General features: G+C 47.5%; 1 protein-coding gene across 7 annotated transcripts in view; it reads left to right on the forward strand.

The window, feature by feature from the left end:
* Positions 1 to 26434, forward strand: part of EFCAB8 (EF-hand calcium binding domain 8) — a 1715964-nt gene that overhangs the window by 455330 nt on the left and 1234200 nt on the right. For all 7 annotated transcript variants that reach the window (XM_078651814.1, XM_078651813.1, XM_078651812.1 and 4 more), the window contains one exon: positions 19634 to 19718. In XM_078651814.1, the coding sequence (XP_078507940.1) occupies positions 19634 to 19718 (85 nt within the window). The remainder of the gene's footprint in view (positions 1 to 19633; positions 19719 to 26434) is intronic.

Below are 26434 nucleotides of genomic sequence, written 5' to 3' on the forward strand. Positions count from 1 at the left end.
TGCCCTGCGCTCATGACGAGCTGGCTTTGTCACAAACAAGCCATTTACTCCTTTCTCAGCGCACAGCAGGTAAACGCGGTAGCGCTGAAGCAGTTAAGGGAGTGGGCGGGAACTGAAAGATTTACCGTTGGAGACACGAAGGGAATGGAAGGCGACGGCAGACAAGCAAAGAGGTACGCTGATCAGAGAAGGGGAGGCTTGCATTCGAATATCTAATATGCAGGATAGGAGTGAAACCTTGTGTTTTTTTGAGTGGTAATGGTAACATGATATACATACTGAAACTAGTTAAAATGTTAGCGACTGGTTCCGCAGGAGGGTAAGATGAATGGCATTGAAAACACGAATAGGATCTGAATATGGGTGACACACACTGACGACTTGGGGGGGTTAAGTTGCAGGAAGACAAGGGCGGGAGCAGGGTGGTTTACAATTTGAGACGGGGAGTTTGGTGTAATGCACTAGAGGAATATAGAGGGAGAATGATTGAAAAGCAGTACCAAATGAGCTTTCACTGATTACGTGATTATTGTGAACATGCTGCATTGTATATTTTTCTCAAAAACGCAGTGCTAATTATTTATTGTATTATGATTGTTTACAGAGACCCCTGAGGAAGGGCATGGTACAGCCCGAAATGCATTGGGTTTTTAACTGACAATAAATCTTTGCTTGTGACGGACTTCTGGCATTTATCGTATTCTTTTTAAAGTAGCCCGGATGGGCACGATTTGAATACTAGAAACTTGAAAATTGGCCTTACACTATACCATGGATCACGGATTTAAAAAAGGATGAATACATTGAAGCGTGGACTTAAAATATGATTAAAAGTGGAAAAATTAAATAATTGATGAAAGAGTTGAAAATACATGCACGCAAACGTTGCGGCATGATGCTGTGCGACTGGCTTTGGGGCTATGTAGTCCCATTTCTTTGCAAAGTTCTTAACTTCTGGCAGTGGGGCACGCCTATAAACCTATCTGCATGCAAAATTACGAAGGAAGGATAAAATTCTACACGAAAAAAGATTGGATTAAAGAAATGGTGTGCATTCCCTACTCTTATAAAACACATCTTAACTATTGCCCTAACCAGGGATTGCACCCGCAACAAAAAAGAGTGAATGAGATAAGGATATTACAAATTTGAACCGGATACTATGGTCGGAGAAATTATCGAAGTTCGCCGCGAGTCACATGAAGACGGCACATGAGAATACACGGACTTAATAATGTTGACATGTTTTTTGGAAACAATTGAAAACCACCATGTAACACGTTTTTATATTAAGGAAGAGCATTGTGGGCAAGATAGTTCATTCAGAGGTCGTAGTAAGGTGGGGATCTTAGGGTGTGTTGAGCCTATCGGGAAGGAGATTAAGGGTTGAAAGGTACTTAAGGGAGTGGGCGGGAACTGAAAGATTTACCGTTGGAGACACGAAGGGAATGGAAGGCGACGGCAGACAAGCAAAGAGGTACGCTGATCAGAGAAGGGGAGGCTTGCATTCGAATATCTAATATGCAGGATAGGAGTGAAACCTTGTGTTTTTTTGAGTGGTAATGGTAACATGATATACATACTGAAACTAGTTAAAATGTTAGCGACTGGTTCCGCAGGAGGGTAAGATGAATGGCATTGAAAACACGAATAGGATCTGAATATGGGTGACACACACTGACGACTTGGGGAGGTTAAGTTGCAGGAAGACAAGGGCGGGAGCAGGGTGGTTTACAATTTGAGACGGGAGTTTGGTGTAATGCACTAGAGGAATATAGAGGGAGAATGATTGAAAAGCAGTACCAAATGAGCTTTCACTGATTACGTGATTATTGTGAACATGCTGCATTGTATATTTTTCTCAAAAACGCAGTGCTAATTATTTATTGTATTATGATTGTTTAAAGAGACCCCTGAGGAAGGGCATGGTACAGCCCGAAATGCATTGGGTTTTTAACTCACAATAAATCTTTGCTTGTGACGGACTTCTGGCATTTATCGTATTCTTTTTAAAGTAGCCCGGATGGGCACGATTTGAATACTAGAAACTTGAAAATTGGCCTTACACTATACCATGGATCACGGATTTAAAAAAGGATGAATACATTGAAGCGTGGACTTAAAATATGATTAAAAGTGGAAAAATTAAATAATTGATGAAAGAGTTGAAAATACATGCACGCAAACGTTGCGGCATGATGCTGTGCGACTGGCTTTGGGGCTATGTAGTCCCATTTCTTTGCAAAGTTCTTAACTTCTGGCAGTGGGGCACGCCTATAAACCTATCTGCATGCAAAATTACGAAGGAAGGATAAAATTCTACACGAAAAAAGATTGGATTAAAGAAATGGTGTGCATTCCCTACTCTTATAAAACACATCTTAACTATTGCCCTAACCAGGGATTGCACCCGCAACAAAAAAGAGTGAATGAGATAAGGATATTACAAATTTGAACCGGATACTATGGTCGGAGAAATTATCGAAGTTCGCCGCGAGTCACATGAAGACGGCACATGAGAATACACGGACTTAATAATGTTGACATGTTTTTTGGAAACAATTGAAAACCACCATGTAACACGTTTTTATATTAAGGAAGAGCATTGTGGGCAAGATAGTTCATTCAGAGGTCGTAGTAAGGTGGGGATCTTAGGGTGTGTTGAGCCTATCGGGAAGGAGATTAAGGGTTGAAAGGTACTTAAGGGAGTGGGCGGGAACTGAAAGATTTACCGTTGGAGACACGAAGGGAATGGAAGGCGACGGCAGACAAGCAAAGAGGTACGCTGATCAGAGAAGGGGAGGCTTGCATTCGAATATCTAATATGCAGGATAGGAGTGAAACCTTGTGTTTTTTTGAGTGGTAATGGTAACATGATATACATACTGAAACTAGTTAAAATGTTAGCGACTGGTTCCGCAGGAGGGTAAGATGAATGGCATTGAAAACACGAATAGGATCTGAATATGGGTGACACACACTGACGACTTGGGGAGGTTAAGTTGCAGGAAGACAAGGGCGGGAGCAGGGTGGTTTACAATTTGAGACGGGGAGTTTGGTGTAATGCACTAGAGGAATATAGAGGGAGAATGATTGAAAAGCAGTACCAAATGAGCTTTCACTGATTACGTGATTATTGTGAACATGCTGCATTGTATATTTTTCTCAAAAACGCAGTGCTAATTATTTATTGTATTATGATTGTTTAAAGAGACCCCTGAGGAAGGGCATGGTACAGCCCGAAATGCATTGGGTTTTTAACTCACAATAAATCTTTGCTTGTGACGGACTTCTGGCATTTATCGTATTCTTTTTAAAGTAGCCCGGATGGGCACGATTTGAATACTAGAAACTTGAAAATTGGCCTTACACTATACCATGGATCACGGATTTAAAAAAGGATGAATACATTGAAGCGTGGACTTAAAATATGATTAAAAGTGGAAAAATTAAATAATTGATGAAAGAGTTGAAAATACATGCACGCAAACGTTGCGGCATGATGCTGTGCGACTGGCTTTGGGGCTATGTAGTCCCATTTCTTTGCAAACTATTAAAATAACGTCATGAAGCACTGTTATTTCTTCAAGAGAGAGTAGGGTCAACCAATAAGACGCCGCAAAATGGAAACTTTTGTGCTCATGGGGTACTCAAAAGAAATGGAATCCTATAACCGCTGCCTCATCAAATAATAACAAATTGACCACACATATTAAATGCAGGACTGACTTGTGTTTCAATTCTTTATTTATTTTACAGAGTTTTATATAGCGCAAACTTGACCCGACTAGGGTATCAGAGCGCTTTACATAGCACCAGTTGCTTTACATGAGGACACATTCATGTTTGTTAGGCACAGAGAGATTAAGTGATATAAGAGTACATTTGGTTGCTGTTTCTCTTTTCAAGAGAACATGGAACCAGCAATCTCTGTGGTCTAACATGCTTTCTAAAGAATTTCTTTAATGCCTCTTCAGGGTCTTTACACTTATAAGACGCCCTCATTAGTCATGGTGACTAAATATTACTTTAACTCAACAGATGAAAAAGCCCTTCGAGCAAATACATATGGATGAAGTAGAGTAATTGTCATGGAAGTAAGCTCTCCTTTTAGCCCTCATGTCTTCTATAAGGTTCTGACCAATAAATCGTATGGTCACCCACAAAAAAGTAAAAACAATTATCAAAACAGAGTATAGCTTACTGGGTTTCTTCAGCAAAAGTGTTCTGTATTAAGAAGCAGACCAGCAATTGCAAGGAACTGTTAAAGCCCATTCAACAAGAAGTGTGTCTACATCTGCAGCCCTCTTTGCTGGAACAGTAGACATACATTTACAAAACACCACTGCCAAGATTCATGATCATCACAAAGTGATATGCCAGTAGGACAAGTGGTACTTAGTTACTTATTCCAGTAAGGTAAGGGTGTTTAGCCTTTGTTACCATCCTACCTTTGACTAAAAACTATTTTGTATATACTGCATACTATTTTTATTCTGGTAAGATCCAATAGTAAAACTGTTACTTACCTGCCTGTGAAGTTTTCCAGTATTGGTATCTTTCATATAGCCACGTGCAACCCTTCTTCCTCTGCAACTCAGGCACTTTCCTATACATAAAGTTACTCTACACTAGTGCTATAAAATCTGAACTATAGTGTCTTGAGTGAGGAAACGTGAATGCTCTACTTTGCTCTAATTGGCTGAGTTTTGGATCTTTTATAATGATGTGAATAGGCACTTTGTGGCCATTTTAAAGTTAGGTATATGTTTACCATTGTAGAACTTACATGTCTATTGTGGGACACCCAGCTCGCCTCTAGGGATGGTTCAAGCGTGTGAATGTATGAAAGATCCGAATACCGAAAATCTTCATTTGCTTGCAAGTAACTTTTTTCATTCAAGTAAGGATTTTTTCATTATGCTGTTAATTTATGCCAGCTGTGAATATAAAATGTTTTGGTAATGGTTCCTTGCTCCCATATTTCTTCTGGAGTTCAGTTTGGAGTTATGTATCTTAGGTGCTCTAACGCTACTCTTTTCATCCCAGCTATATTTTGGACAGTTACATTCATGATCATCAAAAAGAGAATGATCGCTGACACAGAAATGTTTGTTTCTACTTGCATGATGAATCGGCTCTATAAAATTATTAATATCTAAATAGCACCAAAAACTATAATCCTTCTGTCAAAAGAATATGTATGTATATGCAAAATCGGCTCTATGAAATCATTAGTATCTAAATAGCACCAAAAACTTTCTTCTGTCAGAAGAATATGTATGTATACGTTTATAGATCTTCTTTGTCAAAAGAATAGTTTTTGGTGCTATTAAGATATTAATAATTGTATAGAGCCGATTCATTGTGCAAGTAGAAACCAGCATTTCAGAATATGGATAACACATATTATTTATTTGGCAGGAGCTAGTTAGTTGAGGCGGTTCCTTTTTAGGTGGAACCTAGCCATGTAGTATCTCCTCTCTGGGACTAATCATGCCTCTCGCCCCCCATTTGTTCCTTTGTATGCTTGTATAAATTCCGTTGGTTTCATTGGTCAATCATTACATTTGTGTCTCCTTTCTGTGGGTGGTTACTCTCCCTGGCGACTGGGCCCTGTTACAAGTATTATTGGTCCTTTGTTATAAGCGTTACTTTTTTTGTACTTCTTTTTTTCTTTTGAGTTCCCGTTGGTGTAACCCGATGGTGGGAGCTTCTGGAATGGTTTTGTTTTGCATTAAACGTTTGTTGCTGCATTGGTTTGATCCGCGAAAATACAGGGAAACCCGTCTGTGAAATGCTTCACATTAATCCTTTGTCAGCACGGCACAGCGCTTTATCTCTAAACATGGTAGTTGTGCCAGGACATACAGGGCTGTGCACACTGCTGCAGATTAACAAATACGGCTCTTGCTATTGGGGAGAGTCCTAGTTAGATGGGTGTGTGTTTCCTTTTGCCCCCCCCCCCCCCCCCGCCTCCCCCTCCCACCGCATATCAGGCAGCTTCTTAAACTAAATTCTCGGGCATAGTACTGATAGTTAACGCATGTGCCCTATTGAAAAAAAAATGAAAAGGAAGCCGGAGACCTTTGTGTCAACTAGATGAGCAAACTCTGCTTTCCGGGTTGGTCAGTCTGGGGCAGGGCACGAGTTGGGGGTACACGCGGGTGGACGGCGTCCACCTACTATTTTCACAGGGTGGACGCTGTCCACCCTGCAAAGAAGTTGGGCCCTACTAAAAAATATGCTGAATTCGTCCCAGGACACATTCTGCAGCGCCTTCTTGTTGTCTACTTTCGATCCGCAACAACGTGCAGGTGGGGAGGGGGCTTTCTCAGTTCAGTCTCTTGCTGGCCCCATAACAAAGGCCATATCTGAGGAGTCATCAGGCCTCCTTTTGTTCGAGACTCTTGGCTGGGAGCAGTCAGGAGCCTCACACCTGATGCAAATTGAGCAGAGAGGAAACAAAGGCTCACACCTTATTAGCACTTCACACATACTTCAGAAAGGCAGCTTTTCACTTTCTTCAGTCCTGGTTTACAAGATATGCATACACTGTAAGAATGTCAGATGTGTTAGTCTTTCCCTGTATTTACACAAAATAAATGTAATTTATATAGTGCTTACTACCCCTGAGGAGGCGTTGAAATTATTTAAGTACCACTATTTTTTCTTGTAAAGCACTATGGGTAGAGCAAGTTTATGCAGACAAAAGGTGTGAGAAGTTGGCCTGATGTGCAGTGTTCACTATTCTAGTGATCACTATATATCAGTCCAAACAACCCTTATTGATGATTGGTTGTAAGTCAACCTTATAGACCAGCTATCCTAGTAGCATGGATACGAGCAGTCTAAGGCTAAGACTCTAGAGGGCGTGTTAAGCCAGCTGTTTTACCATCACATTACCCCTTGAACACCCAGTGAAAGGACACCACACAAGTGTTATGAAAATAAACAATGTATTTATTAGAATCACAACAACCCTGTACTCTTTATGAGGACAGGGTGCTAAGCACACAACAAAACTCTTACGAAAATACTTAAGTTAGCACGTTATCCACAAATGCCCGAGGGGCACGAAAAACCATATACTTTAAAAGTGGAATGCGAAATTACTAGCAGGTAAGTACAGTACTAATAGGCTTTGGGATCGCTAGGACTTGACTATAGAATCGTTAGATTACTTCTAGGAGACCTAGGGGACTCGGGTGCAGAGTGTGCACTCTCACGCGGGATGCGGGACAAAGTCTATGGAGGCTAGATTTCACAAAGTTAGTGTTCACGGGCGAACCCGACCTGGTAGGGAGAAAACGACAGTGGATCCTGACCCTAGGATAGTGAGGCTATGCTGGGACACCGAAGTGCCGAAGTTACCTAGCCCAGGGGCTGCAGCTGCATAGGTCTGAAAAGACGTCGGGGATCTCGTTGCCGGACCAGGAGCCTGGAAGAAGGAAGTTGCTGGCAGGCGACCAGTGAAGAAAAGTTCGATGGATCCAAGCCTGGACCAAGGAAGAAGAAAACCTGAAAGCAGAGGGGACCAAGTTCTTGAATCACTAGCCAGTGATTAAGTGGGCACCAGGATGGCACCGGGCGAAGTCACCTCGACTAGGTGAGTGGGCGACGCTGGCTCTGCAGATCTCACGGACCAGGAGGCGTTGTCGGCGACCAGGATGGAGAGGCGAGCTGTCCCACGATGGATGAAGCTGTCGGCGTCGAAGTTACCCAGGATTGGGCAACAAGCCTTGGCTAATTCAAGCCCACGCGGTGGACTCAAAATGGCGTCTTGAGTGGACCAGGAGGGTCCGGGGTGCTCCTCTTTTGGAAGGGAGCAAGGGCCAGCCTGGAGCAACCAGACCAGCAGCAGAAATGTCGTCGGGCGTCGTTCAGAAGGCCACAAGCCAGCGGGCTAGTAGCCAAACAACGCGGTGAGCAGCAAAAAGCAGAAGGGCCCCACGCCGATCGTGGAGATGCTGGGGGGCTGCTCTTCGGTGCTGGAGCTGCTCAGGGTGGGGGCTTCTCGGACCCCAAAGCACTCACCAGGAAATTACTCGGTGGGCTTGCTGTGCAGAAGTCGTGCAGTCTTGGCGATGGCCGGTCCCTCGAGGTCTCGTCGCACCCACGGTTCTCAGCTGTGCTGTAGAGGTGGGTAGAGGTCAGAGGTGCCAGGGAAGCCAGGTCTCGTCGAGCTGGGCAGTCGGATTCCGGAGGAAGGACGTGCAGCAGACCGCAGTGTTCTTAGATGGTGCCTGCGGATGCAGGGTGACTACTCCTTAGTCACAAGGGAGAATCTTGAGGAAGAAGTCTTGAGTTCCTTTCGTGGAAAGTAGTTTCAGGATTCAAAGATGATCTGATTTGGAAGGGGGCCAGTTCCTACCTTTATCCTGTAAAAAGGGGCTGGCACGCGACTAAGTCCTGCCCTATGGGTGGGACTAGGAGGGGGGTGGTTACACCCACTTCCTTGGCGGGCTTTTCCCCAGCACAGGGTCTGGAGTGACCCTGGAACTGGTTCCAGCCAGCCTATGCACAGTGAGCACCGGGGTGCCACGTGCAGTCACCTTCCTCTAAAGCCCTGCCTACCTACAATACACAAAACCCTGTCTGGGACGGTGCTGGCACCGCCCCTGGCAGGAAACCCTTTGTCCTTATCTCCTGCTCTGGGAGGACTCCCAGCAGCAGGAGGGCAGACTTGTGTCTCGGTGGCAGCATCCATTTTGTGGAGCTGAGGCTCTGTTTGACTTTAACCGGGGTTAGGGGTTACATACATGTCGTGTCCCTCTAGAAGGGTGGAATGCTAACCCCGTCGCCAGAATTGGCGAGGGGTTAGTATTCCAATTCGTATGACACCTTACTCGACATGTTTTGATAAAGCGATACCAGAGTTGGCATATAACCGCGAGGATTATAATGCACTTAAGAGTATATGGTATGCGATATCATGGAAACGGCTAAGGGATGGATCCCGAAAGCCGCAGACAGGCTCAGCTCATGCCAGAGCACCATCTCACACGATTCCCAGCACTCTGCCTTCAGGATTGTTAAGGCCTGCCATAGGAGTGACTGATAGGAGATCTGTGTGTCCATTTTAGGGTTAGATATAGGTATACTATATCTAAAGCAAAGGGTGAGTACACCACCTTGCCCCAGCTGTCGTGCAGCCAGTTGTGTCAGTTTAGTTAGTCAGCCCAGGGGTGGCATAATACATGCTTCAGCCCCTGGGAGACTTCTGGGTACACCTCAGCCCTGGGTACAGGGACTTGGAGAGGGCCCAGTGCCAATTCAGTACCTGAGTACAATTTGGATAGAGAGAACAGCTAGGCTGTGGGTCTGATTAGCAGGCCCACAGCCAGGGAAAGTCGTAAACCAGTGCAGCAAAAAGCAAAAATCTGGATGATCATAGGATTGCAGACCCTACTCTCCTACATGACCCCCCCCCCAAACTTTGGGACAATAAACTAACCTTGACCAGGTGAGTCTTCTTGCTCTAAGTGGAAATACCTGGAGAGCCCATCAGCATTGCTGTGATCAGTACCAGGTCTATGCTCCACTGTAAAATCCATCCCCTGTAGGGAAATGGACCACCTAAGCAGTTTGGGGTTTTCACCCTTCATCTGATTTAGCCACAAGAGGGGCTTATGGTCTGTCTGAATGGTGAAGTGAGTGCCAAACAAGTAGGCCCTCAGCTTCTTCAGGGCCCAGACCACAGCAAAGGCCTCCCTCTCAATAGCTGACCAATTTTTCTCTCTGGGTGTCAACCTCCTACTAATGAAAGCAATAGGCTGATCATTACCATCAAAATTCAGTTGAGACAGAACAGCCCCCACACCCAACTCAGAAGCATCTGTTTGGACAATGAATGGCTTGGAGTAATCTGGACTCTTTAGGATAGGTGCTGTGCACATGGCCTGCTTTAGGTCATTGAATGCTTTCTGACAGCTTGCTGTCCACTGAACTTTCTTTGGCATCTTTTTGCTTGTCAGGTCATTAAGAGGGGTCACTATGGACCCATAATTTCTGACAAACTTCCTATAGTACCCAGTCAGGCCCAAGAAAGCTCGAACCTGAGTCTGGGTGATTGGAGGAGTCCAGTCCTTGATGGCCTGTATCTTACTCTCCAGTGGCTGGACCTGGCCTCCACCCACAAGGTGGCCCAGGTACACAACCTGTGTCTGCCCTATCTGGCACTTTGTGGCCTTGATAGTGAGGCCTGCCTTTTGCAGGGCCTCTAACACTTTCCTCAGGTGGACCAGGTGATCCTCCCAGGTGGAGCTAAAGACAGCAATATCATCAAGATAAGCTGCACAGAAGTCATCCAGCCCAGTGAGGACTTGATTCACCAACCTTTGGAAGGTGGCAGGTGCATTTTTCAGTCCAAAGGGCATTACCACAAATTGATAATGCCCTCCAGGGGTAGAAAATGCTGTGTTGGGTTTGGCCTCCTCAGCTAACCTGATTTGCCAATACCCAGCTGTCAAATCAAATGTACTTAAGAAGTTGGCAGAAGCCAATTTATCTATAAGTTCATCTGCTCTTGGTATTGGGTGGGCATCAGTCTTAGTGACTGCATTGAGGCCTCTGTAGTCTACGCAAAACCTCATCTCTTTCTTACCACCCTGGGTGTGAGGCTTTGGCACTAGAACTACTGGGCTAGCCCAAGGGCTATCTGAGGGCTCAATGACTCCCAACTCCAACATTTTCTGCACTTCAGTTTTGATGCAGTCTCTAACATGATCAGGCTGTCTGTAGATTTTACTCTTGACAGGCAGACTGTCCCCAGTGTCAACATCATGGGTACACCAATCAGTTTGGCTGGGTGTCAGAGAGAACATATGTCTGTAGGATTGCAGAACTTGCCTGCAATCCTGTTGCTGATGTTCAGTGAGGCTGCCACAAAAGACAACACCATCAACTGATCCATCATCAGGATTCTGAGTGAGCAGGTCTGGGAGAGGGTCACTCTCTTCCTCCTGTCCCTCATCTGTGGCCATGAGCAAGCTCATGTCCTTCCTGTCAACATATGCCTTGAGCCTGTTAACATGGAGCACTCTGAGAGGGCTCCTGGGAGTTCCAAGGTCCACCAAGTAGGTAACCTCTCCCTTTTGCTCAATGATGGTGTGGGGCCCAGACCATTTGTCTTTCAGAGCTGCTGGGGCCACTGGCTCCAGCACCCACACCTTCTGTCCTGGCTGGTACACAGTCAGAACAGCCTTTTGGTCATGCCAAGCTTTTTGAAGTTCTTGGCTGGCCTCAAGGTTTTTAGATGCCTTTTCCATGTACTCAGCCATCCTGGAGCGGAGACCAAGTACATAGTCCACTATGTTGGTTGCAGGCTTTTTGAGAGGTCTCTCCCATCCTTCCTTCACCAAACACAGGGGTCCTCTTACAGGATGCCCATACAGAAGCTCAAAAGGGCTGTAGCCAACCCCCTTCTGTGGGACCTCTCTGTAAGCAAACAAGAGGCAGGGGATCAGGACATCCCATCTTCTCCTAAGAGTTTCAGGTAGTCCATGAATCATCCCTTTCAGGGTCCTGTTGAATCTCTCAACAAGCCCATTGCATTGTGGGTGGTAGGGTGTGGTGAACTTGTAGTTCACACCACACTCCTTCCACATTGCAGTCAGATATCCTGACATGAAGTTTGTACCTCTGTCAGAAACGACCTCCTTAGGGAAACCCACTCTGGAGAACACTCCAACTAGGGCTCTTGCCACTACAGGTGCTGTAGTGGTCCTAAGGGGAATAGCCTCAGGATACCTGGTGGCATGGTCCACCACCACCAGTATAAACTTGTGCCCTGATGCTGTCTGGGGTTCCATTGGACCAACAATGTCAATCCCCACTCTTTCAAAGGGAACCCCCACCACAGGTAGTGGTATGAGGGGGGCCTTTGTTGTGCCACCTGACTTACCACTGGCTTGGCAAGTGACACAGGAGCGACAAAACTCCTTGGTATTCTCATTCATATGGGGCCAGTGAAAGTGTGAGACAAGCCTGTCCCAAGTCTTTGTCTGACCTAAGTGACCTGCAAGGGGAATCTCATGGGCCAAGGTGAGAAGGAAACCTCTCAGAGACAAGGGGATGACCAGCCTCCTGGTTGCACCAGGCTTGGGGTCTCTTGACTCAGAGTACAGGAGTCCATCTTCCCAGTATACCCTGTGGGCACCTGTGGCATTCCCTGCAGCCTCAGCAGCAGCCTGCTGTCTGAGGGGTTCAAGGGAAGGGCAGCTCAACTGTTCCTTCCCCAGGTCTGCTCTGGAGGGTCCCCTGAGCCCAGAAACTCAACTTGATCAAGTTCAAGCTCTTTAGGCTCAGTTTCCCTCAGCTCTTCCAGATCAGCCTCCTCAGAGACTTGATCCTCAACCTGGGGCAAGGGGGAAGGCAAAGCCTTACCCTTACTGCTCTTCTTCTTGGAAGGTGTCTGGTCCATCATTTCAGGATCCAGCACCTGTTCAGTGGGGCATTTTCTGGCCTGTGACCTAGTCACAGCAAGCACATGTGCTGGCAAGCCTAACATTTCCATGTGAGTCCTCTGCTACACTTCTGACCATTGTGATGACTCCAAATCATTGCCCAACAAACAATCAACTGGGAGGTCTGAACTGACTACAACTTTCTTTTGTCCCTTCACTCCACCCCAGGAGAAAGCCACAATTGCCACACTATGACTAGTAGTGACATTGCTGGCATTGGTCACCAGGAAATCAGTACCTGGCATGATCTGTCCAGGGTCCACAAAGTTAGGTGTCACCATGGTGACACTGGCACAAGTGTCCCTATAGGCCTGAGCCATTTTGCCATTTATCAAAGGTGTCTGCCTGTATTTGCCCAAAGTATTGGGACTTATTTCAGGGGTTATATCCATATCCCCTGTACAGACAAGGACAGCCTGAGTGAGTGTGCCAACTAAGTTGTCAGACCCCTCAGTACCCAAGGTTAACCCAACTAATGCCTTGGGAGGTACACTACCACTACTGACTGTACTAGGGGGTGCAGTTGCCTTAGGGGCTGTAGTGGCAGGAGTTTGTCCTCCTCTTTTGGTGCACTCACTAAACCAGTGAGATTTACTTTTACAGTACTGGCACCACCTTTTTGACTGGCCTTCTTGAGTCTTCTTCTTCTGGGAAGCCTGACCCCCACCCTCTTTGGTTTGTTGGGGACCTGGTGAAGACTTCTGGTCATTTTGCTCATTCTTAACATTACCCTTCTGGTCTGCTTTCTTCTGACCACCCTGGTTCTGGTTCTGGTTCTGCTTGATCCTTGTCCTGACCCATTTGTCTGCCTTCTTTCCCAATTCTTGGGGAGAGGTCAGATCTGAATCAACAAGGTGCTGGTGCAACAACTGGTTCTGACAATTGTTTAAAATTTGTTCTCTCATCATTAGATTATACAATCCTGTGTAATCTGTAACCTTGCTACCCAGCAACCAGCCCTCCAAAGCCTTAGTGGCACAATCCACAAAGTCAGACCAGTCCTGAGACTGAGTTTTCTGGGTGTCTCTGAACAGCAACCTGTACTGCTCAGTGGTTAAACCAAACCCATCAACCAGTGTATTCTTCAGGACCTGGTAATTGTTAGCATCCTCCACTCTTGTAGTGAGGAGCTTATCTCTACCTTTACCATCAAAGGAGAGCCACAGTATAGCTGCCCACTGACTCTGGGGAATGCACTGCACAGTGCAGGCCCTCTCCAGAGCAGCCATCCATTTCTGGATATCATCCCCTTGCTTAAAGGGGGGCACTATCTTAGTCAGGTGTTTAGTATCTAAACTCTTCTCTCTATCTCTTGGGAGATTGCTGCCACCAGTGGGAGCTAACCCACTCATCTGCTGCTCTCTTGCCAGGGCAAGCTTCTCTTTGGCCAGGGCAATTTCTTCCCTTTCAATCCTCAGTTCAGCTTGTCTCATCCTAGCTTCATGCTCCTTTCTCTGAGGGGAAGTAAATCTCCTCTGTGGAGGATTCCTTCTCCCCTGAGAAGAGGCATTAGAGTGCAGAGATCTATTGGAGTCCCTAGAAAGAGATCTATCTCTCCTAACTCCAAGGTTAGGCCCACTTCGGGTTAGTACTGGGGGTCCCCCAGTTCCTAGCCCAAGTAAGTCTAAGTTGGCCCTGGTTAGCCTTCTGACTACCTCAAGACCTTTGTCTACCTCATCCCCAGAGAGTTCCTCCTGATCCTCCTCCTCCTCAACTGCAGTAGCAGTGTTGGGGAGGTCTGGATCCCCAGAGGTCCCCTCTAAGGCTGGCATGTTCTCATGTAACTGAGAAAGCTTTCTGGCATCATATGTCTCTAAGAGACCTATCAGAAAGGGAATGGTGGGGTTAGAACCCTGCTTCAGTTTTCTGGAGACACAGATCTGTCTCATCTCCTGGAAACTGAGAGCTGCATATCTTGAAGTGACCTGTGGAGGGTCAACACTGACATGGGGAGTCTCAGTAGATTCTCCCTGGGTAGACATGCTTTTCTAGTGAGGTGTAAGTGGTGCACTTACCTACACTATGTGTTTGCCTACTGATCCCTTGCTAGAGTTGTAGTTTAGGGTGTGCTAGGCCCTAGGAGCTACAACAGCTGGTTCAGTAGAACTCAAGAGTATTCTAAGCTAAGTTATATGTACCTTTAGTACTTATGTGATCTTTCACAAGATATTCTTAGGGCATGTGTGGTAAAACAACAGCAAGCTCAAATCCCAACCGCTGCTCACCAATGTGAGAAGTTGGCCTGATGTGCAGTGTTCACTATTCTAGTGATCACTATATATCAGTCCAAACAACCCTTATTGATGATTGGTTGTAAGTCAACCTTATAGACCAGCTATCCTAGTAGCATGGATACGAGCAGTCTAAGGCTAAGACTCTAGAGGGCGTGTTAAGCCAGCTGTTTTACCATCACATTACCCCTTGAACACCCAGTGAAAGGACACCACACAAGTGTTATGAAAATAAACAATGTATTTATTAGAATCACAACAACCCTGTACTCTTTATGAGGACAGGGTGCTAAGCACACAACAAAACTCTTACGAAAATACTTAAGTTAGCACGTTATCCACAAATGCCCGAGGGGCACGAAAAACCATATACTTTAAAAGTGGAATGCGAAATTACTAGCAGGTAAGTACAGTACTAATAGGCTTTGGAATCGCTAGGACTTGACTATAGAATCGTTAGATTACTTCTAGGAGACCTAGGGGACTCGGGTGCAGAGTGTGCACTCTCACGCGGGATGCGGGACAAAGTCTATGGAGGCTAGATTTCACAAAGTTAGTGTTCACGGGCGAACCCGACCTGGTAGGGAGAAAACGACAGTGGATCCTGACCCTAGGATAGTGAGGCTATGCTGGGACACCGAAGTGCCGAAGTTACCTAGCCCAGGGGCTGCAGCTGCATAGGTCTGAAAAGACGTCGGGGATCTCGTTGCCGGACCAGGATCCTGGAAGAAGGAAGTTGCTGGCAGGCGACCAGTGAAGAAAAGTTCGATGGATCCAAGCCTGGACCAAGGAAGAAGAAAACCTGAAAGCAGAGGGGACCAAGTTCTTGAATCACTAGCCAGTGATTAAGTGGGCACCAGGATGGCACCGGGCGAAGTCACCTCGACTAGGTGAGTGGGCGACGCTGGCTCTGCAGATCTCACGGACCAGGAGGCGTTGTCGGCGACCAGGATGGAGAGGCGAGCTGTCCCACGATGGATGAAGCTGTCGGCGTCGAAGTTACCCAGGATTGGGCAACAAGCCTTGGCTAATTCAAGCCCACGCGGTGGACTCAAAATGGCGTCTTGAGTGGACCAGGAGGGTCCGGGGTGCTCCTCTTTTGGAAGGGAGCAAGGGCCAGCCTGGGGCAACCAGACCAGCAGCAGAAATGTCGTCGGGCGTCGTTCAGAAGGCCACAAGCCAGCGGGCTAGTAGCCAAACAACGCGGTGAGCAGCAAAAAGCAGAAGGGCCCCACGCCGATCGTGGAGATGCTGGGGGGCTGCTCTTCGGTGCTGGAGCTGCTCAGGGTGGGGGCTTCTCGGACCCCAAAGCACTCACCAGGAAATTACTCGGTGGGCTTGCTGTGCAGAAGTCGTGCAGTCTTGGCGATGGCCGGTCCCTCGAGGTCTCGTCGCACCCACGGTTCTCAGCTGTGCTGTAGAGGTGGGTAGAGGTCAGAGGTGCCAGGGAAGCCGGGTCTCGTCGAGCTGGGCAGTCGGATTCCGGAGGAAGGACGTGCAGCAGACCGCAGTGTTCTTAGATGGTGCCTGCGGATGCAGGGTGACTACTCCTTAGTCACAAGGGAGAATCTTGAGGAAGAAGTCTTGAGTTCCTTTCGTGGAAAGTAGTTTCAGGATTCAAAGATGATCTGATTTAGAAGGGGGCCAGTTCCTACCTTTATCCTGTAAAAAGGGGCTGGCACGCGACTAAGTCCTGCCCTATGGGTGGGACTAGGAGGGGGGTGGTTACACCCACTTCCTTGGCGGGCTTTTCCCCAGCACAGGGTCTGGAGTGACCCTGGAACTGGTTCCAGCCAGCCTATGCACAGTGAGCACCGGGGTGCCACGTGCAGTCACCTTCCTCTAAAGCCCTGCCTACCTACAATACACAAAACCCTGTCTGGGACGGTGCTGGCACCGCCCCTGGCAGGAAACCCTTTGTCCTTATCTCCTGCTCTGGGAGGACTCCCAGCAGCAGGAGGGCAGACTTGTGTCTCGGTGGCAGCATCCATTTTGTGGAGCTGAGGCTCTGTTTGACTTTAACCGGGGTTAGGGGTTACATACATGTCGTGTCCCTCTAGAAGGGTGGAATGCTAACCCCGTCGCCAGAATTGGCGAGGGGTTAGTATTCCAATTTGTATGACACCTTACTCGACATGTTTTGATAAAGCGATACCAGAGTTGGCATATAACCGCGAGGATTATAATGCACTTAAGAGTATATGGTATGCGATATCATGGAAACGGCTAAGGGATGGATCCCGAAAGCCGCAGACAGGCTCAGCTCATGCCAGAGCACCATCTCACACGATTCCCAGCACTCTGCCTTCAGGATTGTTAAGGCCTGCCATAGGAGTGACTGATAGGAGATCTGTGTGTCCATTTTAGGGTTAGATATAGGTATACTATATCTAAAGCAAAGGGTGAGTACACCACCTTGCCCCAGCTGTCGTGCAGCCAGTTGTGTCAGTTTAGTTAGTCAGCCCAGGGGTGGCATAATACATGCTTCAGCCCCTGGGAGACTTCTGGGTACACCTCAGCCCTGGGTACAGGGACTTGGAGAGGGCCCAGTGCCAATTCAGTACCTGAGTACAATTTGGATAGAGAGAACAGCTAGGCTGTGGGTCTGATTAGCAGGCCCACAGCCAGGGAAAGTCGTAAACCAGTGCAGCAAAAAGCAAAAATCTGGGTGATCATAGGATTGCAGACCTTACTCTCCTACAAAAGGCAACATTGTTTTTTGTGCAGATTACAAAAGTGTGAATCTTCTGCCTAAATCAGGAGGGCTTCCCTATATGCTTGAAATATGCTCCAATGTACTCATGATGGACATGTTATACATATATGAGAGGGCTTAAGATCTCCTGTCACTTCTTAAGATATCACAGACGTCACATGTTGAGATTTCACGCGCCATGATGTCACACGCCACAATATCGCCCGTCGTGATGTCACGTGCATTCTGATTAACTAGGTAAGTGCCCCCACTTCTTTTTTTAGGACTTGTGCCCTGGTCTTGGGCATATAAACAATTTTAGATGCATCTCCCTGTACTCTTCAGTGAGATATGTGTACCCTTTGGTTACATTACCCATAAGAAGGTAAAAAACAAGTACTGTGCTATCATTTAGTTTGAAAGATGTACAATCTTCATGTTCATAGTAATTAGCATTCTGAAAGGCAACATGTAATGTTCACATTTGACCAAGTTGGGCACTTTTACTTAGAACGTCCACAGTTTTAAATAAATGTTTATCTCTGATATAGCCCCAGCTCCAATTTTTCGTACTGCAAAGAAAATACGATCCCGAAAGTGCTTTTTTGCCCTCTAACCCTTGTTAGTTGGCAGTCTAATCTAAACCGCCTTTACTGCGGTGGTTTCTTTATAACTTCCTATGCTGCAGTACCCAGCCTTAACCTCCAGCCTGATCCCACAGTAGGAATGGCCTACACATTTGCAAAGCCATATTGCCAGTAAATAACACGGGGCACTCACTGTATATATATATATTTTTTTATGGCACCAGTGCAGCATTTCTACAGTATGGCTTCTGGAGTAAAACGGCAATATTTACAGGTAAAGCACTCGAAGTGAGGGCTCCTGAAACCACCTGAGAGGGTGCTGTTGCACTGTGAAGTGCACACTTGACCAACACAGTTCAAAGTAGATGTTTTCACCCTTATCAGTCAGATTTTTCTGCATCAGACATAACCCCCAGGTCTAGACCACCCCAGACATACATCTCCAGAGTGCCAATAATAATCGACTCAGTGGCATCCAGCTAGAACTATAAAACCTATGGTATAACCCAGTTGGCCTCGACCTAGAAGCTGTAGTGCCCGCAGACTGCCTATACATACCCTCAGAACCTGTTTATCCAGCACTGTCTAAGCTAGATTTGTTGCACTTGATACAGTGTAAGGTGTTCGAGGTGCTAATAGGTGAGGCTGTTGAGGAGAGATCGCTTTATATATTCACTTCGTGCAGACTTTGCAAAACCTAGACTGAGTCAAGATTGAGCAACAAGTTAGACCTCATTCCTGGGTCTGACTGGTAATCTGTCCTTTAGTAAACTCATTTTTTTGGCCACAAACTTTACTGAACTTTGGTCATGTGTTTTAGGTGAACTCTGACATGAACCAATGTGCAGTGTGCGTCAAGGGAGTCAACCCTCTCTACTTTGAGTTGATTCTAGATAATTTACTCGTTCAGCCTCCTGAGCATGGCCGTTTCTCTGACTGTATTACCTTCCTATTGACTTCTGGTGCAATGCCTGTGCATTCTGTCAGAGTAGAGGAGGGAAGTTGCTGCCCTTTGGGAAGCCCCTCAAATGTGCTCTCATTTTGACCAGCCTTAATTTTTTTGGGGGGGGGCTATGCTTGGCCTGATATTCAGTACTGTTTCTTTGTGCATGACCCGATTTTTAATTTGGCTTCTATTCTGTCTTCATTCGTTGTTTGTCAGAACCAGGATCTGGGTAAAGCTGTGTCTATCTTGAAAGAGAACACCATAGTATTTTTGGACCTTACAGAATTCCTGGGAGTATATCTCGTGGGTTAATGTGATCGGGCCCTGTGATCTTTTTAGGTTTCAGGGAAGCATGTATTCCTGAATCACACTGCATAACCCAGTGTGTAGTAATTACATAGCTCATCAATACCTGGCGGGACAGCACCCAGGATAATGTGCTGTATGGCTAAACACTTACAATGTCCCAAAGGCGAGACCTATTGGCTATGCCAATGCTTGTTCATTTCTGGGTTCATTTTTTTAATACTCTCTTGATTCACATACAGCCGAAAGATATTGAATGCATGATTTTCTCATATTCTGGAATTAGTACAGTCTTATGTAAAAATATGTAACTTGAACTTGTGCAATGCCCTTCCTTGAATGTATGCAAATTGTGCTTCTTATTCTCATATTTTTCTGAATGTCTCCTGAATCTTTACTAGATTTCTATGATATCAGCAGCAGTAAATGTGACCGGAGTTTCAGCCTCGTGGACCTGAGCTACTGCACTGCATCGTTGGATTACTGGTCAGTCATTACTTCTATCTTTTTCCATTTATCGTGAAACACTCAACAGGATTAATACTGATAAACTTTGCAGCACAGAAACAGGTAATGAATTGTTATACTGGTGGAGCAATAGCAGGTGTGGAACGATGGGAATACAAACTTCTGAAATGGAACATGCATCATCCTCTCCCAAATGTGTGAAATTGAATATTTAATATCTCAAATATATGTAGCAGACCCATTCTGAGTGTATCATTGGAATGTGTTGTTCAGGGCACTAAATTGAATGATGAGCCTTTGAAAGGCTTGGAAAAGAATCCATTCCACTAAGCATAATGTAGTGTGGCATTATCGCCATTGCCCACAATAGCTGCACATACTTAGAAACCAGTCTCCCTTTAATTTGATAAAGCTTTAGATCCAAACACCTAACCTCCATTTGAAAGCGTATATATGGTTTTACCCTTAGCACTTAACTTAGTTTCCCCCTCAGTGGGACGTAGCTAGTCCAGTTGCAAGATGGCCGCCTTCTGAGGAGTCTCTGCCACCAGGAATCTTAATCTGGTAATTATCCGCTCTTAGTGGCTGCATTGGGACGAACACGAAGCAGCACTGCCTGCGGATGATGCACCGATCCCTCAGATGCAATTGGCGGCTTAATTCCAGAGGTTGGGCCAAGGCTACGACATAGCTCATGTTGTGGGCTGGATTCCAAAATGGCAGCTGCCGAATGCCACTCAGATGACTGTTGCGCTGCGGAGGTTGCAGCTTGCTGCCCCTTGAGTTGTGGCCCCTCTGGAACAGATGGGACTGCCGCGAAAGACTGGGCGGTGAGTGTTGTGTTTGTTTGATTTTTTGTGCAAGATATCGCGGTAGTGACTGGAAGATTGTGCCCCCTGCTGCTGGATCCCTGGATGGGCTCGGCTGGGCCTTTGTCTGCAAGGAGAGCACCCTCCCTGCTCTACCCCTGCGCCACAGGCCTATACTGTCTAGACTTGACCCCTTACACCTGTTGGGGCCAACTGGAGCTGATGGCGGCCGTGTGGAGCCGGCGTCCTGGGCTGTACGGGAACCGGTCTGGGCCCTTAGAAGCCTGAACAATCCTTGGCCTGCTATACTTTGTGGCCTGCCTCATCCCTGGGCCGAGGGCCATGTGTACTTTGGAGACCGGACCCCATACCATCCTCCCCGCAATCATCTTGCTGTGTGCCTGCGTGGCCCACTGCACTAGTTTGGTCCTGGGTTGGTTGCCCCCCACCCCCTCAGTTGGTCCACTTCTCATGGGGGCGCTCTCTGCCGGCAGGACGAGTATGTTTAAAAGCTGTGAGGTGCCCTGAGGAGCCTCTGTAAGACATTGTACTAGTGTCAACTGGACACACTCGCTGTGGTGAGGTTTGCAGGCGAGTGGACCTATCTCAGTGCTGACAGCCTCCAGTGTGGACTTGGGGTACTCAACTTCCACTCTTGAGCACTGGACCCTGTGGGGTGTCGCCTGTCTGCTCGTGGCCAGCGTGGTGGACTTACTGGGGTGAGGCGAGACTCAACAGTGAAAGCCCCACAGCCGATAGGAGAAGATGCTACCCCAGGTGGCCTGTCCCGATCCCTCCAGATTATATCATCTAAACACCACCATGGATAGGACCATAGAGGCTTGACTGCTCCCCTAAACATCCTATTGGTGAACTTAATTGTACACTTAGCGGTGGATCTCCTGGCTGGCCAGCTGTTCGGTGAGAAAGCTGACGCGATTACTATGCCTTGCGCCCCCTGTCTTATCTGCATATTACCCCTTTGTCCCAGGGCTCACAGTGTGACTGCTACTACTATGGGGAAGGCTGACACTATTCAGTTGAACCTGTCATTTGAGCCATGTAAGACGATTTGCAGCATGGAGTCTTCACAGGAAAAGCACATGCAGTCCTCACAGACTGGGGAGAATTGGCCCAGGAGTCAGATATCCTCTCCATGTGTTTATGGACTGTAAGCAAAGCCTGCACACCACCAACTCCAACGTTTACATGCTGGCAGATAATTTTGACCGTCTGAAAGAAAAGGTGGATCGACACGAGGAGCGACTGGATCAACTTGAATATTGTACCTCCAAGGTTGAAGACTCGCACTCCTCGATGGGGGAGCACCTGCTCCAGGTGGAGAAAGTTCTTGAAGTCATTTTGAATAAAAATGAAGATTTAGAGTTGCGGTCCCGGCGCAATAATCTACATATTCTGAGTCCCTCCAAGATGTTTCAGATTGTATAATGGTGATTGTTGATTGAGTGGAATGGTCATATTTGACCCGATTGGGGGGCCAAAGTAGGCGGTGGGTATTGGGACACTGTCATGACACTGTTCGGTATTTGCTTATTTTCTTTCCTGTTTTGCCACTCAACATCGCATTCTTTTCCCCTCAATTGCTAGCACCTGCCTCGACATGACTGTCTTTTGCACACTCTAAGTCTCCTGATGGCGTCTATTAAATGATTGACATGGAATATTATGGGCATGAATGACATACGTAAGGCACAACACTTTTCCTATTTGCAGTGCAATAATATTGACAAATGCTTCTTTCAGGAACTCCAGCTGATGAACTCGACTCTGACATGGTTGAGAGCGCATTGGCTGTGTAAATACATGTGGCCTGCTACTCGAATTATGCAAGGGGAGTGGACATAGTCCTTAGGAGAGGTTGTATTTGTATTTGAGCTTGTAAAGTGCACTGCTACCCGTCCGTAGGTTTCCTGGCGCTGTATAACTCTGGGGAACCCGTCCTGGCTTTCCCTGTGGGATGGTCCCTGCTGGGAGTCCCCAATGTGGAGCCAGACATCCCCGGAGTTGATGGCGCCGTTGTGGAGATTAGGCAAGCTAATGCCCAGAGTTGCCAAGTGGAACCCCTGATTAGAGTAAGCACCGAAGCGAGAATTATCGAGTCCGCTGACCCAAGTCCACGACCCTGCCGCGTCGGGAATTGAACCCTGGTCCCAGGCCGACTTCTGCTCCCGGGTCTGCCGCCTCTAACCAGTGAGCCACACCACTCCACAACTTACAACGGCACACAATCTCAGCACTCTGCGACCTACAGGGCCCGTACGTTATACTGGCCGGGATCTTACAAGGTCGCCCGCTGATACTTGTATTGGTGTACGGCCCCAACACAGATGACCCTGCCTGACTCACGGAGGTGTGGAGACTGGCAGGGACTATGGGACCGGGAGTGGTATTGTGGGCGGGGACTTTAATGTTGTATTAGACGCTACAGCCGACAGATTCAGTGTTACTCCACACTCAGTCCGCTGCACAGCTCCTCATGATCATAGCTGACTATAGCCTGACCGACGTTTGGCACGCTCATAATTTACATAGCATGGAAGGGACTGGCATTACTTGTACACGCAACACTTGGTCCAGAATAGATTTTGGCTTGTTACCAGAGATAAAGTTTCTTTGACCCTAGATGTCTGACATCTGACTCGAATGTTATCTGATCACGCCCCCATGCTCCTGGAGATCCACCCACCTGACGCTGTCTAGTACGCTCCTTCTTGGAATTGGGACCCCAGGGACCCTCAGGATTGAAGGGGACTTAATCCCCCAACTTAAAACATGCCACGGGGTGCGTTCGCACAGTGGTGAAGGGAGGAGGCGGGGTGTGAGGGGACATGTGTGCAAACACGCCCTGTGGCGCGTTTTAAGTTGGGGAATTAATTGCCCTTCAATCCTAGGGGCCAACTAGCCCACCAGGTACCTCCAGTAAGTGCCACAGGCCTGCGTTGCAGAGAGGTGGTCCAGGCCACGACCCTTTTTACACCTCTCTGCAAAGCAGCTCTGTGGCGCTTACTGGAGGTACCTGTGAGCTAGTTGGACCCCAGGGACCATCCGGATTCATGTGGACTTAATCCCCCAAATTACAACGCGCCTGGGGGCCCGTTTGCAGAGTGTTGGAGAAAGGGGGCATGGCCTTTGTCTACCTCTCACCAATCCCACTGCGTGGTGCTTACTGGAGGTAAAAGGTAGGCTAGTTGGCCCCTAAAGGACCCCCAGCAGTGAAGGGGACATCAATCCCCATCCAAGAGCGTCCCAGGGAGTGCGTTTGTAGAGTGGTGGTCAAAGTGGACATGGCCTGGTACGATTACTTACCAATGCTGCTGTGTGGGAATGGCTGGAGGTAATAGTTTAGGAAGTTTGCCTTCAAGGATGTCCTCAGGGGCCAATACCCTTGTAGTTACCGCCAATAAGCCCCACACAGTGGGATCGCTAAGACGTCTTCGAAGGCCATGGCCTCCTTTCACTATCACTCGGCAGACGTGCCTCGTGGCAGACTACTGGATGGGGGATGAAGTCCAATTTAGTCCTGAGGGAGTTTGGGGGCTAAGAATCCCTCCTTGTACCTCCTGTAAGTTCTACGTAGCGGAATTCCTGAGCATTGGCTGGACGCCCAGCACCCTTTCTCCACCATTCTGCAAACGCGACTACTAGTTAAAGTAGCATATGTCTGCAACTCTGACATAGATGTAGTTTTAATCCCCCTGCCCTATTATGTACTAGGGCCTTACAGAGGAGATCATGCTAACCACAGGCGTACCCCAACGCATAGTGTTCCCTAGTGTATGTAGGTGTTTTGACTATATTCTAAGTGGCTTTTAGCATAGCACTGACTCTAGGCATGGTTAGTCAGTCAGTTACCACCAGTACCAATCTAAAAAATTTGTGGGTACAGGATGATTTTGCAACAAGGCCTCTTTCTGCTCCTCCGTTTGTTCTTTCTGCACGTCTTGCTTCTTTCTGACCTTTTTTCGTCTTTGTGGACTTCTGTTGCTTCTTTCTGCATTTCTTTTGCTTCTTTCTATGCATTTTTTCTTCTTTCTTCACATGTCCTACCTCTGTAGGCATAGTTAGAAATTAGCATTTAAAAAACCTTTCAAATTCACTGAAAAAACCATAGGTTTCAGGCACGTTATAGTTAGAAATTAGCATTTAAAAAACCTTAGAAAATGACTGAAAAAAACATAGGTTTTAGGGGCGTTATAGTTAGTTGGACATTTCACTCGTACAAAACCATAGAAATTCAGCGACTGCAGGGACTCTGGACAAGGAGGGTGGAGTCTAAATGTGGATTCTGGACAAGAAGTACCTGAAAGCAGAGAGGACAGAGTCCAAATCAACCAGAGGTGTCCAGGATGCTCAGGAGCCCAATGGCATCCCTTGTTGGAGGTCATGGCTGTAGCACAACGGTCTGGATGAAGCAGCTGTGGGGCTCAGGCGGTGATACAGGAGCCCAGGAGTTGTCCATCAGCTGTCTCATGAATGACATAGAATGCAGGAGGATTAGTGGCTGGCAGGACCACCAACAACCGCAACAGTAAGGTCAAAGGAAAAGATACTTTGTTGCAGACCCAGCTAAAATAAGCCAGGGCTAGCCCTCAGCATGCAGGAGAGTCAGCAGGAATCGCTGGAGCCCCATTGAGGACCCTCTGGCAGCAAGCACAGGGAGGCCTCAGCAACACACAGAAGGTAGAGACCCACTGTAAGAGGGTGCACCGGGATGTCGTTCTTGGAGCAGTGCGATGCTTCAAGCTGGGTCTTCTTGGAGCTCGGTGATCTTCAGTGAGGAGAATCAACAAGTCTTGGCAACGGCAAACAGACGCAGTGCACAGGGATGCGGGTCAGGTCGGCTGGAGAGGAATAACCGTCTCCCAAGTTGCAGGCATCGACTGGTCAGACCTCTGAGGAGCCAACAAACCGCCACCTGTGATGCGGAGCCGGGAGGTGTCATTGGGACAGCAGGATCACAAACCGGTCATCATCATTGAGGTGCCTGCGGATGCAGGGAAGTGACTCCTTCACTCCAAGGGAGATTCCTTCTTGCTTGGATGGATGCAGAGTCCTAGCTGACTCAAAGATGCATGGCCACGGAGTTGCAGAAACTTGGAAGAGCAAGGAGAAAAAGTTGCAGCAGGATTCTTCCCACCTAGAGCAGTCTTGTCTTTGGTCCTGGCTTGATCCAGCAGCAGAGTTCCAGTGTCCAACAGCAGAAGTGTCTTCCGACAGGTATTGACGAATCTTGACGAAGTCCAGGTCGAATCTAAGGACCCACCCTCAGTGGAGCCCTCAAGTAACCCTACAAGTGGGAAGGACATCTTGTGCATTGACCCGCCTATCAGGGGAGGTCATGACGCTACTTAGCTGGCCTAGCCAGTCAGATGCCCCCAGGGGCCAAGATTCAATTTGGCAGAATCAAGTGGCCACCTGGAGGAGCTCTGGGCACCTCTCTGGGGAGGAGCTGAACAGGGGGGTGGACCTCCCTGGTCCTTTGTGTTGTTTCACGCCAGATTGGGACCCAAGGGCTCCTGAACTGGGCCAAACTGGTTTATGCAACGAGGGCACCAAACGTGCCTTCTATGCAGTCTGATGGCACTCAGAAGCGCTCCCACCCCCCTAATTCTAAAGGAGAGGTGGTCACACCAATTCTTCGCAGGAAATCCTTTGTTCAGCTTCCCCTGCTCAATTTAGGCTCATCAGCAAGGGGCAGCAGTCTGGGTTCAGCTGCAGGGAGGGCTGGCAGGCAGACCCTGTAAGGCTACACAGGTAGGTATTGAAGGGTCCTCCAAGATGCCCACCAATACATAGTATCATGAAACTAACACTGGAATCGGTGTAGTTGCATGATTCCAACATGTTTGATAACAAGCATGACCAGGGTCAGGGTAACCATTATGTAGCTGGACATCTCTACTT

Source organism: Lissotriton helveticus, chromosome 7 (assembly GCF_964261635.1).
Source record: "Lissotriton helveticus chromosome 7, aLisHel1.1, whole genome shotgun sequence".
Lineage (NCBI taxonomy): Eukaryota > Metazoa > Chordata > Amphibia > Caudata > Salamandridae > Lissotriton > Lissotriton helveticus.